Here is a 22,134-nt window from a genome sequence, read left to right on the forward strand (position 1 = left end):
TAGTAGCTGAGCACTTTATGAGTACTAACTAGCCTACATTGTATTTTGGTAAGTTGTCGATACATATTTTATAGACCTCGTACTGGGTAAGTGGTTATAAGCGGCAGAATACTGGAAGCTAACAAGCACATTTGGTAACGGATTTTCTTAAATGTACTCGGCCTCATCGAGCAAAGAAAAAAAAAGAAAATTTGCATGTCAGTATTTAACTGAATCACGTTTCATTCACGATTTCCCATCTGTGAAATGGGGAACGTTCGGGCGTCAGAGTATAACAGCTGGTTGACTGGCGGCGAACTGGTGTTGACCTGCCCGGGTCTGTAAGGGGGTACTGTACCCCATACCGCCTGCGCCATGTTTACACAGATGTTACCTTAGCAGAGTGCAAATTGGTGCCTGTTTTCGGGCGCTTTTGCTAAAGAGCTTGGCTGCCCTTCCTGGCTCGGCATGCCAGGCCTACAATTTGGGAGTAGGTGCACTGGTGAAGATGCCGGACCCATATTCTTCTTGTTACATTGGTTTGTCATCTGTGCTGTTTTTAATGGTTTATCGCCTGTATAGCACTTTTGGTTCAACTCCTGTTATTTAAAAATGCTCTATAAATAAATAAATAAACAAACAAACAAACAAATTAATTTATTTTTAAAATTAACAGAAACAGTAACAACAATAATAATAATAATAATGTATATCTGGCATACCTAGTATAGACATTCAAAGCCATGAGGAAGTGAGACCGTCATTGTATGCATAACTTATTTTAAAAGTATGTTACCCTGACATTAATTACACCAAAGAAAACATGCATTATAAATCACGTAAAACATCTCAAGTTTTTTTTAGGCAAATTGATGCGGTATTGATTTGTTCGTAGGTGTCAAATATCGAGATGTAGTTGGTAAAGAAGGCCTACAGTTACAGTGCCGAAAGCCCTAACAGGAAAGCGGGGAAATGCAGCCGCGGTGAGAGGCGCTGCCGTCGGACACTCCGCCCCTTCCCCCGTGCTTCGGGGCCGCAGCTATGGATGCGGACCATCCCGAGGCTCGGCTGTGCCCGTCCTGCGGCGGCCAGCCGATTAATCCGCCAGCTGATCTCGAAGACAGATCGTATGAAATCCCGAAAGCCTCTGGCGTCATGTGGGCGTTGAGTCAGAAATAAAAGCGGACCGACGAGGTTCCCTTCACGCCTGAGACAGAAGATGGATTTCAGCAGCAGTCGGAATAAGGTCTCGTTTGGTACGCCGTACGATTGAGGGTGGTAAAATGTGGAGAAAGGAATATGACGCGCACTTTGAATATCTCTTGCATCTACTGTAAGTTATCTCATTTTTTCGCCGGTTTAATTCCTAATATTGGTGGGATCGCTAATGAAGTCTTGATTCGTACGCGTGACTTTATTAAATTAAGAAACGTAGGTAAATTTCTCCGTTTGCTTTTCTTTTTACATGTGGATACAGATAGGCTACTTAAAATTTGTTCTGTGTTATTTGCTGAAGGTGTACTGGTACTGTTTCTACCCTGATCTAGTATGTGGACTATTAAGTTTAACTCTGAAACTCCATATGCTGTAATTAAGTGCTTTGCTGCGTGTGTCGGTTATCTTCCACTAAAAAACAAAACCTTAAGGTTTTGCAAGACGCGCTTCAGTGTCGTGGTGTAATTCTTATTGCTTAACTTCTTCTGACTTGTGCATTGCCGGGATGTTTGGGACTGGTAATAACTATAGGTAATAAAATCTTAGGAATTGAGGGTATGTAGTTACAGTAGCCTACAATTCAAAGTATTCACATATTTAGTTACGAGCTCCTCGCCGACTAAGGCAACATTTGGAAAAGTAGTGTAATCAAATGAATCGGATCCTGACATGAATTCGTGTTTAGTTGACACTGTTTCCACCCGTCTGGGAATACTTAAAAGAAGAAGGTGACCCGAAGGGGCCAGGATTTCTACTCGAAAGGCAGTTATGGAAAATGCGGGTCAATTAAATTAACATGGGAACAGAAATATCTCGTAGGCAAATTACACAAAATGTATGTACTGCCTTGAAATTCTCGATGATTCTAGAAGCTTCAAGTGTAGAACTGATTTCTGAAGGGGAGAAGATCGAAATTCAGAATTATCCAGTACAGAGATAGAGATGTGCGTAAATTAAAGTTTGTATCACATGAACTTGAAAACTCTGCTGGTCATAGAAAGTGTAAGCTACTGGCACGCGATTGGTGGGCAGGAGTGTGCTCCTCCAGTGTGCAGTGGAAAGGCACTGGCCCAGTGCCACAGCAGCACACACCCTGTCCCACGCCCTGTTGCTGGCGTACCTGCGCAGGTGAATGCCAGACAGCGCATGAGTCACAGGCATGTTCCCTCCTGTTCCCGGCTCTATACTGGACCTTAAAAGCAGACGAATTCCATTTCAACAAGTTGGATGGGCAGGATCTGTCAAAACAGAATTAACTTACCAGAGAGTCAAAACTCTGGGAAGCGTTTTGCTTGCAGGATAAGTCTGAGTGGCATGTTTTGTTGTAACCACTGCATGTCTGTCATTATATTTCGACGCATGTGCTTGTCTGCCTGTGCTTCATGCCATATTTCATGCTGTGAATTTTAGCTCTAACATATGACCTGCAATCTAAGGATGCTGACCTCGGGTAAGAGAACCATGGCCCCCTGTGTTAGAGTACAGGTGCAGTGAACCCAGGTTTTCTGTGTTTACACATTAGTGCAGTGAAGCCGGGTTCTCTGTGTTCATGCATTACTGCAGCGAACCGGGGTTCTCTGTGTTTACGTGTTACCGCAGCAAAGCGGGGTTCTCTGTGTTTACGTGTTACTGCAGAGAACTGGGGTTCTCTGTGTTTAAGCGTTACTGCAGCTAACTGGGGTTCTCTGTGTTTACGTGTTACTGCAGCAAAGCGGGGTTCTCTGTATATACATGTTACTGCAGTGAACCGGGGTTCTCTGTGTTTACGCATTACTGCAGCAAACCGGAGTTCTCTGTTTGCAGAATTAGTGAGATGAACCCACAGTCTCTTTTTCGACAGGTTGGCGCAGTCAGCTGTGCCTTTGTGTTGCAGGTTCAGCTGCATTTATGTGGCCGTGACATGCCAGCTCTGACAGAATACACATTCCAGAGTTTACGCTCACAGGATGCGCTGCTATGTAAACAGGAACTGCATTACTCTGCACGGTGTGATTTATATGTCACTGACAGCCATGCAGCCGCATGACTTCCTTGAGAGTCCCGGGAGCATCTGTCTCTCTCTTCCAGGATTACAGCTCAGGACTGCAGACTCACTTTTTCCGCTACCAGCACTGGTGCTCCTCGCTGAAAAATTTAGGGGCACCAGCAGAAAATTTAGGCGTTCCACTTAAATGGACATGCAGTGTAACACATACATATTTTCTGATAAATGCTTTGGTAATAAATGCAGAAATATCCATGTGGTTTGTTTTAAAGGAAGAAGTTACAAAGTGAAGTAGTGCTCAAGAGGGAAAAAAACGTTAAGTGGTGCTTTTTAAAGCACTTTCACACCGTAGGAACGTTTTCAGGATCCAAAACCCTTTTCTAGATTCAGGGCCTTTTGTCATTGTCACGCCTCAGAAACTCGGCCTGATTGTAGTTCCTCAGAGGCAGTTCAAGGAACCATTTTAGTACCTACTCCTTTTCTATCGACCACAAACTACCAGGGAGGCACTTACATCATCGATGGATACATATTTTGCTTGGGTCTCCATATTTCTGCCTTGGAAAATTCGATCAATAACAATATCACAGGTGCCTGTGAAACGTACCAGCGCTTATTAGCAGAATAATGCAACCGAAAGATGAAACCGAAACATCGGTCTGCCGGCCAGATTTAATAATCAAATATAAACACGTCACAGGTCGCATTAATAAAATACAAATAAAAGGCTGTGTCCCATTTTTATTGTGATTGTTCCTCTCAATAACTAATGCAACAAGATGAATTAAAAGCTCTCCCATGCTTATGTAGCATAAAGTTCCCAGTTCTGTATTGCAGTGTGAAAGCCACACACAAAGTGGGCACCAGGGACCAAGAACCAGAACCTCAGTGTGAAAGCCACACACAAAGTGGGCACCAGGGCCCAAGAACCAGAACCTCAGTGTGAAAGCACCTATAGACAGCAAATAATATATTTACAAAGGTAAACGTAAGATATGTGGCCAGCCGCTATTCTGTCATCTGCCCCTGAATAGATTATGCCGCTCTTGTGCTTTGCTTTCATGACGGACTTTACCACCAAAATCCAGGAACTTAGTTTCTGGTTCCATCGGAGTGATATATGCATAATTTTTTTTAAATTGCAATCCCCAATTCCCAGCACGTATTGGGTTCAGCGGGTTACCCACGCCTCTTGGTGAAGGGTATGACCTGTGTTTACTGGGAATTCCGCCTCCATGGGAACAAACTGTAATCCAATAAACATAACCCCCCCCCCCCCCCCCCCTACACACACACGCACCAATTCTCTCGCTCTCTCCTGGGGTTTCACGTGATATACGACGACGAGTTAGAAAAAAAGAAAAACTGTCCTAGTTATAGCATTTTGTTGCACTTCAATAATGATCGCAAAATGCAATTAAATGGTGACATTCTGGAGCACTGCAGCTGCACATCTGCTAGAACCTGTTCACTTTACTACTAAACAGGTGTGTTTTTATACTGTTGCTGCTTAGCAAGGCTTTAATTCCACAAGCTGTACACACTTCATCTTTTATGTTACTCTTGTCGCATTTAATTATTGCATGATAAGCTTGTCCAAATTCTTGACCTGTGGTCAGGAGCTTTCTGACTTTCCTCTGCTGTATCTATTCATATTTTTTTGTGTGCGTGTGATATTTAAATAAAAACCTGTGTTAGCCTAATATCCTCAGTACCGCAGTACAAGCTGCATTCTGGCTATAGTCCTGCTTGTTACATGCAGTGACAGCTTGGTGCTGGCTAATCACCACACTGCTGCTGATTATACCTTTAATTAACACTGACTGGCAGTCGTCTCCTACCCGTACATCTCTCTGGGTTGTAGCATCTGCAAAAAGGATCAATGTTAATTTATTTGCTGTTTTCATATACCTCCTCCATGTTAGGTTAAAGGACAGCATCCTGAATCCCACAGTAACTTTCCATAGCATTCATGTCTTAGGTGTTTAGAGTATCAGAAACTTAAATGTAGTCTTTTGGCACCTGAAGTCACAGTGCTCATGCTCGCATATAAAAATTCATTTTTCCAGTAAGTCCCCACCATCTTTTTCCTAATTACAAATACCATACGTAGTGATGGACAAAATGACACCTCATGAACCCTTTGCTGTTTTTTTGATCCCATTAGATGGTGCTCTTTGTTTGCTTTGGAGCATGCTTTGCGTCCTTTTCTGAATAGAGAGCGCCATCTAGTGGGGTCAAAAAATACAGCGAATGGTTCATGAAACATCATTTTGTTCATTACTGGATTTCGTTTTTTTTTTTTTTTGTGCCAAAAAATGTTAGCATTTTACATTTGTCCCTCAAATATATTTGTCCCTCAGACATATTTACTAAAACATTCAGGTTTGACATTTTGTATGTGATTAGCAGCTGCTGTTCTTCTATCATGTTTTTCTTTCTCAAACCAGAGTAAATTCATTAGCTTCCTCACACACAGAACTGCAGCATCTACACCAGAACCAGGCTTTGTTTCACCTTTTGGTTCTTCGGGGTTTTCGGGAACTGTGGTATTTCTTGTAGAATGACGAGAAAGGAAAGTACACATGACACAAGCCTGTTACTCAGAACACCAAAGATGTTTTTATTTAGCTTTATTTAGTTTTCCAGACAGAGCCTTGTCTGCATAGGCGCTGGCGATTTGAATGGGCTGCACGCTGGATTTATGCGCATGTGAGAGCGAGCAGCTTTCACGGACATTCTTGGATGTTTTGTGACACTATCGAAAGAACTATTAAAGACACATGCACACGGATTACCCGTAAAATGAGAGCTTCTGGCCCTGTGTGTGCGTGTGTGTTTTAATTCTTTCATTGTGGAGACCACATTTCCCTACAATGTAATAAAAACCTGCAACTTTTTACCTTGTAGGGATATTTTCTTTTTGGTGAATGCAATGGCAGAACTGAAAAATGCCAAAAGTCTTATTTTGTTTGGTTACTTATGGTTAAGGTTAGGGCTGGGTAGGGGTTAAGGTTATAATTATTGGCGATTTGGCATTCTCTCAGAAATGAATGCAGAGTCCCCATAAAGATATGTGTGGACTGTGTGTGTGTGTTTTCTTATCTGTTTATGTTGCTTACCTCCTTCTGAATTGGAGTTTATGATACCCGTTTGTGTCTGCCTCTGTCCATCTGTGTCAGAATTTTCTGGGCTCGCTTTCTGCTCTGGATTTTGGTCAATTCTGCTGCTCCATGACTGGAAAAACCATCAGAATGTAGCAAATAAAAAAAAAAAAAAAAATCCGGATCATTTCTCGGAAACCGTGCATGCAAAATTACCGTAAATGATGTCATTCGGTTTAATTCAGAACCTTTACGATTGTTTTTGTAGCCCTTTGTGTGTGTTCTGCTCTCTCTCCTTGCCAGCGATTCCAGCCGGTCCGGCGTCTCCCCGGACACAGCGTCGGACTCCCACTCGGAGCTGGGCAGCTCGGGCCAGCTGGAGCAGAGCGGCAGGGATGTGGTCGTCAAGGGCAGCAGTGCCGACAGAGACGCTGCCAAACACCTGGCTGGGAGGCTCTTTCGTCTGGAAGGGTTCAGGCGCCGTGATGTGGCTCAACACCTGAGCAAGAAGTGAGCCTGTCTCCATCCCCCCCCCCTTTGTCTATCATCACCCTCCCCGGCCTGTACCTGGGCATTCATTGGTACCTCAGCCTAGTCGCACTTATGCCTAGTTGACTCTATGACAGCTGGAAGTTTGTAATGTGCTATTTGCCTGACTTGTATGTTGCTTCTGACAAAAGCTTCTGCCAAATAAAGCAAATGTACCTAATAAACCCTATTATTTAGTGATGGACAAAATTACACTTCAGGAACCATTTGCTGTATTTTTTTGACCCCACTAGATGGTGCCCCCATGTTCAGAAAAGGGCACAAAGCATGCCCCAAAGCAAATTAACAGCACCACCTAGTGGGGTTAAAAAATACAGCGAACGGTTCATGAGACATAATTTTCTCCATACTGCTATTATTTCTCCCAATCAGTAACAAGTTCAACCAGATGGTGGCAGCAGAGTACTTGAACTTCTTCAACTTCACAGGCCTGACCTTAGAACAAGCACTAAGGTAATTTCTGTTGTAAGACACTATTGGAAATTGTGGTTGAAGAGTGTCTCTGTGGTTTTTGTTCCAGTGCTTGTGTTGGGCACCAGCTCATGTGGGTGGCCTACTGTGTTGAGGTTTAATGCTGTGTCCCGCTGATGTGCATTGAACGTGCCTTTAAAACGGCACTCTCTTAAATTTCTGCAGAAGGGAATAACGGAGTTTTATTTTTTTCGGATTTGAGTCCCATTTAATGAGCTCCTGGCTGGTTTTAATCCACACATCCTTTAATTAACGGTTTTGCAATATGAAAGAGGTAAAGAAGTTGCTGAACAGAGCTGCAGTCAGTTCATGTAATAAACAGAGTCTGTTTCTATCTGGCTTGATTGCCTGTGCCTGTGAGTCATTGAGTGACTGTTTATATCTGGGACTGTGAAATACCAAATGTTTAGCGTGTCTTGGACGTTGCGGGCCATGGCGGGTGCCTCCATACCGTCGTGCAGATTTCCTGTCACACTATTTCGTGAAAGCTGCAGGAAATCAGGCCGCCGTATGGTTGAGCAAATCTGGGCAGGCGATCGCGTAGCCGGTAGGCATTTTAGCGCTGTCAGCTAATGTGATGGCAGCCACCAGATGACGCTCACTCGTATGTAGTATACGCCATACTAACTCCTTCCTCTGTCTTTCTGTCTTGCTTGGCCCGGTGCTGGTGTCCGTCCTCCTCAGGACGTTCCTGAAGACCTTCCCCCTGACGGGAGAGACGCAGGAAAGGGAACGCATCCTGGCTCACTTTTCCAGAAGGTTCTCCTCGTGCAACCCGGTCTCCCACGTGTCCGAAGGTAAACCCCCCCCCCGGCCCCCCTATGCAAACGCCTCCCCAGTGCGCCTTCGATGGCAGACATGCCTCACTGGTTCTTAACACATGGACATGACCATGTTACATAAAGATGATGCAGTTCTTAAATGTAGCACTTGTATGGTAAGACATTTACTCGTTACCTGTACTATTAAATAAACACTGTTAATTGTAAAATGTAAGACACCTCTATTGTCATTGTGTAGAGTCTTATGTAGAAAAGCAGCGCACTCTGCATAGCAGGCAGAAAGGCCTGTAGTGTGTAGAACTACCAAAATGACAAGTATGAATGTAATACGACACCATATATAACCTAAGTAAACGTGAGGGTCAAAACAACCAAAACTGCCATAACATTTACACTTAAAGCTTAAAACTGAATTAGCAGAAGGACAGAAGTAAAAACTGAATGGAATAAATGTGAAGTTGACCAGCGCCGCATATCTACGGACGGAGCTGCTGCTGCAGTAACACGTTTCTTCCTGCAGATGGCATCCACGCGCTGACTTGTGCCCTCATGCTGCTAAACACGGACCTGCATGGACATGTACGTCACACCCCGTGTGGATCCCTCTAGCTAGCGTCCCGACGCGCTGGGCCTCAAAGCCGTCGCTGGAGGCTCCTGTCCATGGTGTTCCCTGTACTTCCTTCCCTACTCAGCCTGACATAAATGATAAAGGGCTTGGTTGCTTTTGAATTAACTGTGTCGGTGTGTGGCTGGTGGAGCGGCTAGGGGGATGGGCGGGTCTCTGAGGGTAAGATGAGGACACACTGTGAAACACCACAAAATCATAGAGATTATGTTTATGAGAAACGCTGCTTGTTGTAGACCGACAGGGTCCCCTGTATGCAGTGGTGAGGAAGACAGAAATGTAATCTATTGCAGACAGAGGTGAAAAGTTCAGAAAGTTCAGTCCCCAACTGAGCACCTTGTTTTTGTGAGATCGGGATTCCTGAGATAATTCAGCAGATACGTGTGCGAGAGCTACACAGTTTTTTTTTTTTTTGCGTTCTCAAAATGGTTCAGAGAACCGTGCTTAAAGTCTCTAAAATAGCCGAATCCGCCAAAACAGACTCTGCGCGTATGTTTAGCATACAGGCGCGGAGAGCCGCATCTGGGACGCGTCTGAAGCGCTCTGCAACGCCTCTGGTGGAATCACGACCACTGACTAGAGTGAAGGTGATGAGGCGCGGCGACCACGTCTGCCCTTGGTGGAATTGCGGGGTTAGCCGCTTCAGTCAACCTCCATCTTTCCTCTCAGCAGTTAGTGGTGGAGAAAGAGGGGTAGCAAGTTATTTATCGCATCGCACTGAAATTAGATTTGGCGGTTATATACTGCCATCTAGTGGCTAAATGTCATGGTACTTGGAAGATCAACGCGAGCTAAAATTCAAGTCAACATTTGTTTTCTGACAAAGACAGGAATTTTGTGAAAAGACGCCAAGTCTGTACAGTTCATTGTGCTGTATTCTTAGAGCAATATTACAAACAAGATGATTCAAATTTTATATGGACATGGAGGTTACCTGAAGGGAAATGTTTTCCCTATATTTTGTGCACGTGCATCTGGTACAGTTGCATAGGTTTATTAAGTGGCCACAGGAAAACTGATCTCGCCGAAAACTGATTTTAGAATACCAAGCTAGTTCAAAAAGATAATGCCTGCAGTATTTAACAAATGAATTGCCCTCATTCTTATGATGAATCTGTCACATTTGGGACCATCTTATGGCTGCATTAATTCAGGTTCTTTTCCCACTTTTTATTTACATTTATCACACTTTCATTTCAATAAAAACTATTTTTAAAGAACATAAATATAAATATATATAAGTATATTCGATATATTTAAAGTCTTGCCCTACAGTTTGTTTTTCCGCAATTCAAAAGGAGAAACCCTAGGACTGGCTGTGTTTACCAGCACTCAAACCATGCATTTGTATGAGACCCCTGAGGTGTAGGAGCCCCCTGTTGGCAACAAACAGTCACTTCACTAAGGGGCATCGATGTGATTTTTTAAAATGTAATTTTATTTACTTTATTTTATTTGAGTGAGTGAGGCCCATAGAGATGACAGTAAACCTGCTCCTGTTTCCTAGGATGGTGTCATGTGAGGAGAGCTGCGGTCCGGTGTTCAGTACAGCCGCGGTCCGGTGTTCAGTACAGCCACGGTCCGGTGTTCAGTACAGCTGAATTCTTATTAATACTTGGTCAACTGAGATATATGAAGACTTCTTGTAAATTTTAATAATTTAATCTAAATTCAAAAGCATAACTTGTATTAATAACTACATTTATATTTCATCAAAGCTGTGTGTTTTACTCTAACACTACAAACGAGTAATCAGTAATATACTAATGTTTTAATAATGAACACTGAATAAGGAATTTTAAGGGATTTTTAAGAGATAAAATTAAATTATATTTAGAACCAGCTACAATTTTCACAATTACAGTTCTTTCTTTGGTTAAGTGCAAATGAAAAAATCAAATAGAATTTCAAGAGTAGTTTGGTGAATGGGGAACTCGGTCTGTCACGCTTAGGAATCGCTGTGCGACCACATGGCAGCCTGTGACCGTCCCTGTCTGTCCGTGTGCCTCCGCAGAACCTCGGTAGGAAGATGACCTGTCAGCAGTTTATCCGCAACCTGGACGGCCTCAACGGTGGTGGCAACTTCCCCAAGGACTTGTTAAAGGTCACCCCCCCCCCCCACAACCCCCGTCGGCATGATCAGTGCGGTCCCACTTTTAATTGATAGACGATTCAGTCTCCTTGTCGCCAGCAATAATAAAACATACTGCTGACATTAATCCATTATGATGCTGGTAGTACTCTCTGTCTCACAGACACACACACACACACACACACACACACACCTGTACTCACGTTAGATTTTAATAAAATTGAGTCTCCCGTTGTGGGTCAAAATAGCAGGATTTTATCACATTGTGGGGACATTTTGGTCCCCACAAAGTAATGTATACATGAGCACACACACACAACATTGCATGGCAGTCTATAATATTGACCAAAACATGTCAGTACATCATTAATTTTATATAGGATGGTCCTTAACTGTACTGTCTTACAAAGGCAACACACATTAGGCTTAATTACCAACACTGAAACTAAGGAAAGGGGCGTTCGAGTTTTTCGATCGTCCACCTATTTGTGTGGTAGGCAGTGTACTTATTAAAGGTGACAAGGTTTAACAGATATTTTATCACAAGGTAATCCTGAGCCTAAAATTAGCATTTCAGGTCATAACTCATTTTTGATAAAGTAACACATTTTGCCTGTGTATGGCAGTGCACTTCTGTGTGATATACTTCTGCGACGCGTCCTAATAATCCATTCTTTGAAAATTACTGGAGGAAAATAAATTCCATCGCTGTCATATAAATTCAAGATCCAGGAGTGTATCAGTATATGTAAGTACACATTAAGTTCCACTAAGTAATGAAAATCTTACTCTGCAAGTTCTTCCAGCAAACACTGATTAAAAATAAAACACAGATCACGAGTACATATAAAGGTGCAGTAAGACAATAAAAACAAATGCAATTACGTAGACGCTTTGCGCTGGGTCTACTTGTCTTACTGTAAGAACCTTAATTTATATGTGTATTTAGAGTCTGACAGTTTTGCGCAGAACTCGGAGTCACGTACAAACTCTGGCTGAGCCGATTTCAGCTCCGGCAGTGGGACTGACTGGGCTGTGTCCCTGTTCTCCTGTAGGCATCGTACCACTCGATAAGGAATGAGAAGCTGGACTGGGCCCCGTGAGTATCCCCCCCCCGGCAAACGTGATGCCGCGTCGCAGCCTGGCGCCTCCACCCTAACCCTCCCTACAAGTCGCCCGCTGAATGTGCCGTCTTTGCATTCTCAGTCACTCGCTGGGAAACCATTTCACCTCTTTTAATACAGAATGCTGATGCATGTTTCATTGTAAAATGCAAACCAATTCAACGATATATTACAATTACAGGTAGATTATGAAAATGAACTTTTTGCACAGATGATTATTTACTTCTTCTTTTTTTTTTTACGTAGTAATGATGTATGGATACGGTAAAATGAGTAGTTGAAATAACATCCTTAAATTTACCTAATATGAAAACAGATTTAATTTTTTTGTACCATGCCCTTGACATTTCATCAGCTCCTTAGAATATTTTAATAAAGAATTCAAGGTTGTATTAAACATAAAAAAGAACATGCATTTACATTTAAGTTACAGTTATATAGGAATACTTTCTGAAATCATTAATACTTACAATGTAATTACATTTATATGGCCATGCATTCATTTGCCATGCAGTTTTCCAGAGTTTATTCTCTGTCATTTTGGTCTTTATTTCTTCCTCCTTTTGACATTTAAAGGGTGGCTTTCACTTCGCATCAGGGCTGGTTTACTTGTGGGATCACACAGACACTCGGAGGAAATATGAAGTGACCCAGTGTTACGGAGCCCTTTTCCAGTCAGCTGTAGCTGTCATACAGGAAAAATATTTTTAATAAAGCAGGCATTTGGCAGGGCAAAAGTGCCGAGCAAAGGTCTTAGGCAGTCAAAGGAAATGTTTAAATGATTGTGTCAGAGTAAAACTGTGGTATTTTGTCCGCCAAAGTGTGTGAGCTTGGCCGTCTCAGAACCTCTCTTAAAGTCACCCCAATATTTGCTCCCACTGTCCAACACAGCCGTGTATTTCTTTGACTCGACCCCTAAGACACCTCGAATTGCTAATCAATACTTCACTTACTTTTTAAGCTAAATTTAACTAAGTGAGCTGACGGTGAAATTTAACAAATGGCTGGGAAATGAAGCAGAGTCCATCTAGCCTCCAGGAACATAACACAGAAATTCTTGTTACTGTTTTACTCTGTTATTCTTAATTTTCATGTGTGTGTTTTTTTCCTGAGCACACATACCCTTACTACCCAGATAAACATTTCCTTAGACTGCCAAGGGTCGCCAAATCTTACCCAGAAAGGGCCGCTGTGTATGCGGGTTTTCAGTGCAACTCCCTATTTAGATACTGATTAGGGGACTGATTAGCTAAAGAGTCCTCACACCTGGGTTTGAACAGCTAATTTAAAGGTTATCCCAAAAACCTGCATACACACTTTGCGGATAAGACAGACGACCCCAACGACTTTTACAGAGTACTGTAAATACGATGAATCACAGTTCATTGAATTGCTAACAAAAACGGCGTAGGATATTCAAAGACCGACAATGATTATGAATGTCGCAGTGTTCGTGCGTTTGTCTTTAAGCGAGGAAGAGAAGCCTTTATCGGGGACGGAGGACAGAGGCGGCGGGGCAGTGAAACCTTCAGAGAGCAGGAATCCCGTCATCAGTGGCCCGCTCTCGCCCGGCAGGACCACGCACAAACACGGCACCCTGCTACGCAAAGTCCTGTTTGAAATGGATGGCAGACCCGGTGAGCACCACCAGGGGGCACAAGTGTGCCGGACAATGTGGCGGCGCGTAGAACGTCGACCAGAATGCGCGTCTTACCTCCGTCAAATGTGCCTTCTTCCAGCGCCAAGAGTACGCCGTAGCTGGAAGAAGTTCAGTGTTGTCCTGCGGGGGGCAGTCTTGTACCTCCAGAAGGTAAAGTGCAGCCTGCGTCTCAGCGGTTTTACGCAGTACGGTGTGTCAGATGAGCGGCCTGAGAATGTAGCTGTTTTTGGTGCCGCAGACACATGCTGCTTTGTCTCCACCTGGTGGTGAGGATGAATATAACCCCGACAAGGAGCCGTCGGAGGTGAACCTAAAGGACCGCCTGTCTGTGCATCACGCCTTGGCCTCCCGGGCCAGCGACTATGGCAAGAGGCCCAACGTGTTCAAGCTGAAGACGTCCGACTGGAAGGTGTTCCTCTTCCAGGCCCCGTAAGTCCCCGGGTTCCCAAACACACAGTGGAAAATCCACTGGGTAGACAGGGATCAGGTGGGGGGGGGGTGTGATAACAGAGAAAAGGGAAAAGGCCGTGCTACACGTGCTTGTTCTGGTGAAACGCAGTCAAGCACCTTCGAGTGTGTAAGTCTGTGTGTGTGTGTGTCTGTGACTAAGCGCTTGTGCGATCCTTCCTCTGGCTGTGCCAGGAGCGAGGAGGAGATGGTGTCATGGATCCGGCAGATCAACCTGGTAGCTGCCCTCTCCTCTGCACCAGCCCTCCCAGCACCTGTCGGTTCCAGGAGGAAGTTCTGCAGACCCTTCCTGCCCTCGTCCACCACCAGGCTGAGCCAGGTATCCCCCTGGGGCCAGTCGCACTCTAACTCTCTCTCTCTCTCACACACACACACACACACACACACACACACAAACACAAACACTCTCTGTCTCTCTCTTTCTCTCTCTCTCACACACAAACCAACACACACTCTCTCTCTCTCACACACACACACACACAAACACTCTCTCTCTCTCACACACACACACAAACACACACTCTCTCTCTCTCACACACACACAAACACTCTCTCTCTCACACACACAAACACACACTCTCTCTCTCTCACACACGCACACACACACACTCTCTCTCTCTCACACACACACACACACTCTCTCTTTCACACACACACACACAAACACACACACTCTCTCTCTTTCACACACACAAACACACACACACTCTCTCTCTCTCTCTTACACACACTCTCTCTCTCTCTCACACACACACACACACTCTCTCTCACACACACACACACACACACTCTCTGTTTCACACACACACACACAAACACACACACTCTCTCTCTTTCACAAACACACACACACACACTCTCTCTCTCTCTCACACACACCTGAGCCTGGTCTGGGGGTGTTACAGGTTGAAGTTGGTAGTGTGCAGGAGGGGGTTGGGGATGGTCAGAGTGATGAGTTAGTGGTGGCTGCACAAAGTAGTGAGAGTGTGCAGCATAGTGTTGAGGATGTTCAGGGGGCTCGTGAGTGTGTGCTGGAGGACGGTGGAGCTGATGATCATGTTGGTAGCCATGAGGTTCAGGGTGCGGTGACTGATATTTCTGTTGTTGAAGGCGGATCTGGAGATGCTACAGAGGATGTGGATGATGATGCTTTCTCGGATATTTCAGATTTTGCGTCTCAGGGTAGGGACGATGCAAGCGTCTATTCTATTCAGGAGGTTAATGAGTTCTTGGATGATACTTATGGTAAGCCCTCTGAGGTGTCTGATTTTTTTCCGGATATGGGTAAACTTGAGGCTACGATAGTGAGAATGGTGAAAACCGCAACATATGATGAGTTGAGTCAGAAGAAGAGGTTTCGGCTTAAGAAGATTCTGACCAGGATACGGAAAGGGAAAGCCCCTGCTTCGCGTGTGGGGTTGAAATGAGTGTGGTTGCTGATTCTATTTTCCCCTCTTGTCTGTTTCTTTCTGCTCCTCTGTTCTCTTTGTTTTTTCCTTTTATTTATTTTTTTATGGAGTGTATTAGGGTGGGGTCTTTGAATTTGAATGGAGGCCGGGATGGGCGTAAGAGGGCTATGCTGCTGGAGTTTCTTAAACTTAAAAAGGTGGATGTTATTTTCTTGCAAGAAACTCATAGTGATTTGGGGAATGAGCGGGACTGGGGTTTGCTGTGGGATGGGACTTATGTTTTGAGTCATGGGACAAATGTGAGCGTGGGGGTGGCTATTTTGTTCTCCCCTAGGCTCAGGGTGGCGAAGGTGACCTCTTGGGAGGTTGAACGGGGGAGGGCCTTAATTGTTCAGGCCACTATAAATGACATTTGTTTTTGTTTTGTTAATGTCTATGCCCATACCCACGGTCCTGGGCGTGTGCGATTGTTTCAGAGGTTGGCGAAGGAACTGAGACGGTGTAGTAGTGATTCCGTTCTTGTGGTGGGGGGAGACTGGAACTGTACTGTAAACTTTGTCCTGGATAGAAATGGTGAAGAGCCACACCCCCCATCTGGGGGTGAGCTCTCTAAATTGCTCCAGGAACATGATTTGGTTGATGTATGGCGGGAAAAGCATGAGAAGGAGAAGAAATACACATGGATTAAAGTCAATGAGGAGAGAGTGAGTGCGGCCCGGCTGGACCGGCTGTACATCAAGAACTCATTTGGCAATAGGGTGTTGAGAGTTTCTATCTCACCCTGTGGTCTTTCTGATCATCATTTTGTGGCCATGGATTATATTGTGTCTTATACTTCTCGGTCCTCTTCGTATTGGCGTTTTCCCCTTAACCTTTTGCATGATGTTTTCTTTTGTGATCAGTTTGCTGTCTTCTGGGGGTTCTGGAAGTCCCAGAGGTCCAATTTTGAGAATCTTCTACAGTGGTGGGAGGTGGGCAAAACCCAAATCAGACTGCTTTGTCAGCAGTATGCGGCCCATACTGCCAGTGTGGTTAGGAGCACTATGTGGAAGCTTGAGGGTGAGATTAGCCACATGGAACGGGAATTGATTGGGGGCAGACGTGCGGGCGATGTAGGTGCTCTGGGAAATGGTAGGAAGGAGTTGGGCTCCTTTCTCCAGGAGCGGGCAAAGGGGGCTCTGATAAGGGCCCGTTATACCTCTTTGAAGGACATGGACTCTCCAACCTCCTTCTTTTTCAATCTGGAACGCAAGAACCGGGCATCTGCGCAGATGCTATACCTCCGGGATGCGGAGGGGAAGGTCACGACGGATCCTGCGGAGATGAGGAAACTTGCAGTGGACTTTTATGCCGATTTGTATAGCACCAGCAAGTGTGACATCTCGTGCGTTGAGGAACTTTTATCTGGCTTGCCGACGTTGGATACAACTCAAGCGGGGCTTCTGGATGCGGACTTTGGCCTTCAGGAGCTGACCGTGGCTGTTCTGCAGCTGTCTGCAGGTCGTGCCCCTGGGATTGATGGATTACCTGCTGAATTTTATAAGCATTTTTGGGGCTTGTTGGGACGGGATTTGTTGGATGTTTTTGAGTATTCCTTTTGTTCTGAGGTGTTGCCTGTGAGCTGCACTAGGGCGGTCATGTCCCTTCTCCCGAAGAAGGGTGATTTGGGCCTTCTGAAAAACTGGAGACCTGTATCTTTGTTATGCACGGATTATAAAATTTTGTCCAAATGTTTATCAAATAGGTTGAAAAAACATATGGGTGAATTGGTTCATATGAATCAATCGTACTGTGTGCCTGGCCGCACCATTATGGATAATTTATTTGTGTTGCGTGATGTGATTGACTTGTCACGGTTATCTGCATGGGACCTGGGTCTGTTGTCGATAGACCAAGAAAAGGCGTTCGACAGGGTTGACCATGGCTACCTATTTAATGTGTTGAGGGCTTTTGGGCTTGGGAATAAGTTTGTGAAGTGGGTGGAACTGCTGTATGCTGGGGTGTCGGTGATCTTGAAGGTTGGTGGTGGGCTTAGTGTTCCAGTGCCGGTGTGCAGGGGGATTAGACAAAGCTGTCCTATTTCTGGTCAGTTATATAGTTTGGCTATAGAGCCTTTGCTCTGTCGGCTGAGGGGTGAGTTACACGGTTTGTCAGTGTTGGGATCGCGGACTCTGGCACTTTCAGCTTATGCTGATGATGTCACGGTTTTTATTAGGGGAGAGGATGACGTACGGGTGCTGAGCAAGAGCCTGGCCGTCTATGAGCGGGCTTCTTCTGCAAAGGTGAATTGGGCTAAATCGGAGGGGTTTCTTATGGGGCAGTGGTGTGATGGTGGCCTGCCAGGTTTGCCTGAAGGTCTGCAGTGGGGTAGAGCTGGTATAAAGTTCCTGGGTGTTTATCTGGGTACTGCGGAATTCCAGGATAGGAATTGGGAGGGCATGGTGGATAGAGTATGTGCTAGGTTGTCTAAATGGACTTGGGTCCTGCCCCAGCTGTCCTATAGGGGGAGGGTCCTGGTTGCCAATAACCTGATTGCCTCTATGCTGTGGCATGTATTTAGGGTACTGGAGCCGCCATCGACGCTGGTGGAAGTGTTGCAACGGAAATTGGTGGACTTTTTTTGGACTGGGGAACACTGGACAAGAGCTCCTGTTTTGTATTTGCCGATACAAGAAGGTGGGCAAGGTCTTATAGACTTGCGTAGCAGGATCACGGCTTTCCGGTTGCAGGCCATACAGCGTTTTGTCTTTGAAGAGGACTTGATGTGGGCAGACACTGCGTGTGCTCTCCTGAGGCGAGTGGAGAACATGGGGTACGACAAGCATTTGTTTCTGCTTAATCTGGGAGTGATGGATTTTTCGGTGACGACGCCTTTTTATCGATCGATTCTGCGGGCATGGTCTTCTGTTTTTGTGGTGACTAGGGATGCTCTGCAATATTTTGCTGCTGATGAAGAGCCTCTTTTTTATAATCCTATGTTTCCGGTTGGACTCTTCCAATCTCCGACTGTGCAGGCCTGTTTCAAGAGGGCAGGCCTGACGAAGCTGGGGTCCCTCAGGGTTGGTGGCTCCTGGAGGACATTGGATGACCTGCGGGCTGTGACTGGGGTTCAGTCTGGCCGCCTTCTTTGGAAAGCTCTGGAGGACATTGTTTGTGCGCTACCGGAGGCGGCTAGGACGGTGCTTGAGTCGGGAGGGGGCAGTCCCCCCCTTTTCTTTTCTCCCCTACTCAGGGTCTCTCCTGCTGTAGAGGGTCACCGAGAGGAAGTGGGGTTGCTGCTTTCTCTCGTGGCTTTTCAGCAGGTGGCTCTAAGGGATCTGTCCAAGAAAGCTCTGTACCGAGCATGTGTTAAAGTGCTGCATTTTCGGGCGCTGAGTGGACTGGCGGCTTCCAGGTGGTCAGGTTTGTTGGGGCCTGGATCTTCCCCACAAGGACGTTGGAGGTCCCTGTACAAGTCCCCCATTGAGAAGCGCACAGCGGATTTTCAGTGGCGGATTGTGCATGGGGCAGTGGCTACGAACAGACACGTATCGCACATTGACTCTACAGTTGGGAGGGATTGCCCTTTTTGCTCTGCAGAGGAAACGATGGAGCATCTGTTTTTGAGGTGTAATCGGCTTTATGAGTTGTTTGCGGTTCTGGAGGAGTGGTGTGTCGGTTTTGGGGAGGTTTTTTCTGTTCAGCTTTTCATTTATGGACCGAAATACTGTAGTTCCCAGAAGGCTAAGGTGTGTCTGCTGAACTTCGTGCTGGGCCAGGCTAAGATGAGTATCTGGCTGTCCCGGAGGAATAGGATGAAGGGGGCAGGATCGACGAATCCTGGCCTCATGATGAAGGGCTTGGTGGCAGCACGCATAAAAATAGAACATGCTTTTTTCGGATTGACTCACAACCTTGTGACTTTTTCGGAGGTGTGGGGTTATGGTGGGGTTCTGTGTGACTTGACCCATGATGGGGACTTACTCTTGAAGTTTTAGTATTGGTGTTGATGGTGTCGATTGTTTGACCCGCCATATGGTTTTTTGTTGGGGCCCATTGTATTGGTTGTGTTTCTATGTTGGTTGCCCTGGCTAATTTCTTTTGTGTTTTTTCTTTTGGTTGATTGTTTAATTTTGTTTTTGGTTTGATTGAGTTTGTGATAACGACCCATTTTGTGATTTGAAGTTGCAGTAAGGTTTTTTTCTGTTGTTGACTGACAAAATAAAGGCTGGTGCAAAAGTCAAAAAAAAAGTCTCTCTCTCTCTCTCTCACACACACGTCTCATGTATCTCCATCTAGCTGGGTGTTTTCCCTTCAATATATATTATACAAAGCCCCCCCCCCCATTTCCCCATTGCTAAAGGGGCATGGTATTGGTATGAGTATCATGTGCTGAACGAGGCCCATGAGCTGAAAGGCCACAATGCCTCGTCTCATGTTTACCTGCTTGTCTGTCTGTCCATCTGTCTGCCTTTCTGACCATCCCTATGTCTGTCTGACTGTCCGCCTGCCTGTCTGTCTGTCTGACCATCCATCTGCCTATCTGTCCATCTGCCTCTCTATCTGTTTACCCATCCGTCTCCCTGTCTGTCTGTTCATCTACTTCTCTGTCCATCCACCTGTCTGTCCATCTGCCTGTCTCTGTCCGCCCGCTTGCTTGGCTGTCTGTCTGTCCGTCCACCTATCTGTCCTTCTGCTTGCCTATCTGTCCATCCACCTGCCCACCTGTCTGTCCATCGCCCTGCCTGTCTGTCTGTCAGCTTGTCTGTCTGTCCATCCATCCATCCATCTTTGTGTTCATCTGTTCATCGGTCTGGCTGTCTGTCCATCTTCCTGTCTGTCTGTCCATCTGTCTGACCATCTGCCTCCGCAGGAGGAGCAGCTAAAGAGCCATGAGAACAAACTCAAGCAGATCTGCTCGGAGCTCGAGAGCCACACCAGGACCCCCACAGACGCCACGGGCTGGGAGGAGCGGCTGGCCATGGAGCAGTACCTCACTTTCGAGGTGCGACGGGGCCCCGACGGGTCACACTCAAAATATGTGTTTGATTCATCTTGAATATCAACGTTGTCACTTGTGCTGTTTTCAGGGGGCTTTAGCTCCCACCCCAGACAAATACACCGGAATTAGTTTAAACATTCATTTTCATTAAAATCAGACCCCCCAGTAAAGGCTTAGGCCTCCCCCTTTTCATACATTTCTAGTGATGCTCCCAATCAGTATCTAATTCAGATATCTTACATGGAAGTGAAATCTGCAGATGAGCTTGAAAAATGCTAATCAGAAATGCTAATGCTACTTTGCTAAAGCTCAGAAATGCTAATGCTACTTTGCTAAAGCTCAGAAATGCTAATGCTACTTTGCTAAAGCTCAGAAATGCTAATGCTACTTTGCTAAAGCTCAGAAATGCTGATGCTACTTTTCTGGATGGCTGGTTAAATACTCACCGTGTAGGGCTGCTTGCTTGCTGTGAGGCTTCCTTTTCCTGCACCAGACAGTTTGTGGACGTTCAGACTGAGGCCGGCTTCCTCCAGCAGGTGGCACTCTGCCGCGTCTCAGGCTGACGGGCGTCCGTGGGGCACCTCGGCGTCGGTGCCCCTCCCCCATAGCTATTCCTGCCGCTTCTGCTGGCTGCCGAGCCTCGGAGGTGTATGCCGTCGCTCTCGCTCCTCGTTTGACGTGGTTGTTTCTCCTACTGCAGAGGGAGCGATATGGGGCGTACGTCTCGCTACTGCGTGCCGAGCTGGAGGGAGGCGACCCGGGCCGACGTCAGGAAAGCCCCCCGAGGGAGGGGAGCATCCCGCCCGGACCCCCCAGCAGGACCACCGCCAGCCGGCGGAGCTGATGCCCCTCTGCGAGATGCACCCGTCTCTCCAGCTGCGCCTCTGCTGGACAACCGAGGAACTGCAACCGGACGGGAGGCACTGTGGGCATTTTTAGCGACAGGTCAAAAATTGAACACAAGGAAAAGGAAATGGAAGCACAGCAATTTTTAGGGGTCCAATAGGGGTGAAGAGAAGGAGAGCTCCGGGTCTGCTACCCCCCCCTCTGCATGTGGGGGGCACAGCAGTCTCCAACATCATCCCTTCTCGTCTTCCTGTGCGGAAATAGGACAGCCAGGAAGCTGGACCGTACCAGAGGCATGGCGACCCTTGCAGCAGACCAAGCCCCCCCCCACCCCCCCAGCTGAGCATTTCCCCCAGATCGGGAATAAGCGGCTGTAACAATCTGTCATTTTGTTTTATCGAATTTCATAAAAGCATTTTAGTTTCACGTCTATTTCTCTACCAATGTTTACGACACCAGTTTCAGCAGAAGAATGTTATTTAGTTGTCCTAATGTAATGTTACATTAAAACAATTAGGTTTGTATTTATTAAGTTATCCTAATGCCTTTTTCATATGGTTACTGTACTCTGTCATTGTAAGCTTATTTATTTTTCCTTCATTTCTAATTTATTTTCCCTGCCACCTTGGACACATTGTATTCTTTAGCTAAATTGCATCATAAAAAAATTATTAGTTTATCTCGAAGTATTTCTTTTTTGGGGTAAATGAGGAGGAACGTCATGTTTATAAAAGGAGGTCCATAACCCTGCTGGCATTAGGACCCAGGGCAGAGGGGTCACAGCCGGCCAGGCTGCACGCCCTTGCAAACGATCGCGGCCCTGCACACTTCTCACAGTGATCCTC

At 45.8% G+C, this 22,134-nt stretch overlaps 1 protein-coding gene across 2 annotated transcripts; it reads left to right on the forward strand.

Annotated features, from left to right (window-relative positions):
• The first annotated feature begins 945 nt into the window (after positions 1-945).
• LOC111852982 (PH and SEC7 domain-containing protein 2-like) lies at positions 946-21,968 on the forward strand. Of its 2 annotated transcripts, XM_023829377.2 has the most exons (13): positions 958-1,312; positions 6,586-6,792; positions 7,204-7,284; positions 7,987-8,099; positions 8,605-8,663; positions 10,724-10,813; positions 11,857-11,900; positions 13,396-13,562; positions 13,665-13,735; positions 13,824-14,014; positions 14,228-14,372; positions 20,315-20,446; positions 21,144-21,968. In XM_023829377.2, the coding sequence occupies exons 1-13, from the start codon at positions 1,263-1,265 to the stop codon at positions 21,285-21,287; spliced, it is 1,494 nt and encodes a 497-aa protein (XP_023685145.2). In that variant the 5' UTR covers positions 958-1,262; the 3' UTR covers positions 21,288-21,968. The 2 variants fall into 2 exon arrangements, with proteins under 2 accessions (XP_072562668.1, XP_023685145.2); XM_072706567.1 differs by lacking the exon at positions 21,144-21,968 and having other exon boundaries at positions 946-1,312; positions 20,202-20,434.
• Positions 21,969-22,134: the final 166 nt, after the last annotated feature.

This window comes from Paramormyrops kingsleyae, chromosome 24, assembly GCF_048594095.1.
Source record: "Paramormyrops kingsleyae isolate MSU_618 chromosome 24, PKINGS_0.4, whole genome shotgun sequence".
In the NCBI taxonomy this organism is placed as follows: Eukaryota; Metazoa; Chordata; class Actinopteri; order Osteoglossiformes; family Mormyridae; genus Paramormyrops; species Paramormyrops kingsleyae.

Excerpts from the sequence above, each read along its gene's own strand:
- LOC111852982 (XM_023829377.2), top strand. The coding sequence starts at position 1,263 with ATGTGGAGAAAGGAATATGACGCGCACTTTGAATATCTCTTGCATCTA. Across the intron at positions 10,814-11,856 it reads TCCCCAAGGACTTGTTAAAG|GCATCGTACCACTCGATAAG; the intron begins GTCACCCCCCCC and ends GTTCTCCTGTAG. Across the intron at positions 14,015-14,227 it reads GTGTTCCTCTTCCAGGCCCC|GAGCGAGGAGGAGATGGTGT; the intron begins GTAAGTCCCCGG and ends TGGCTGTGCCAG.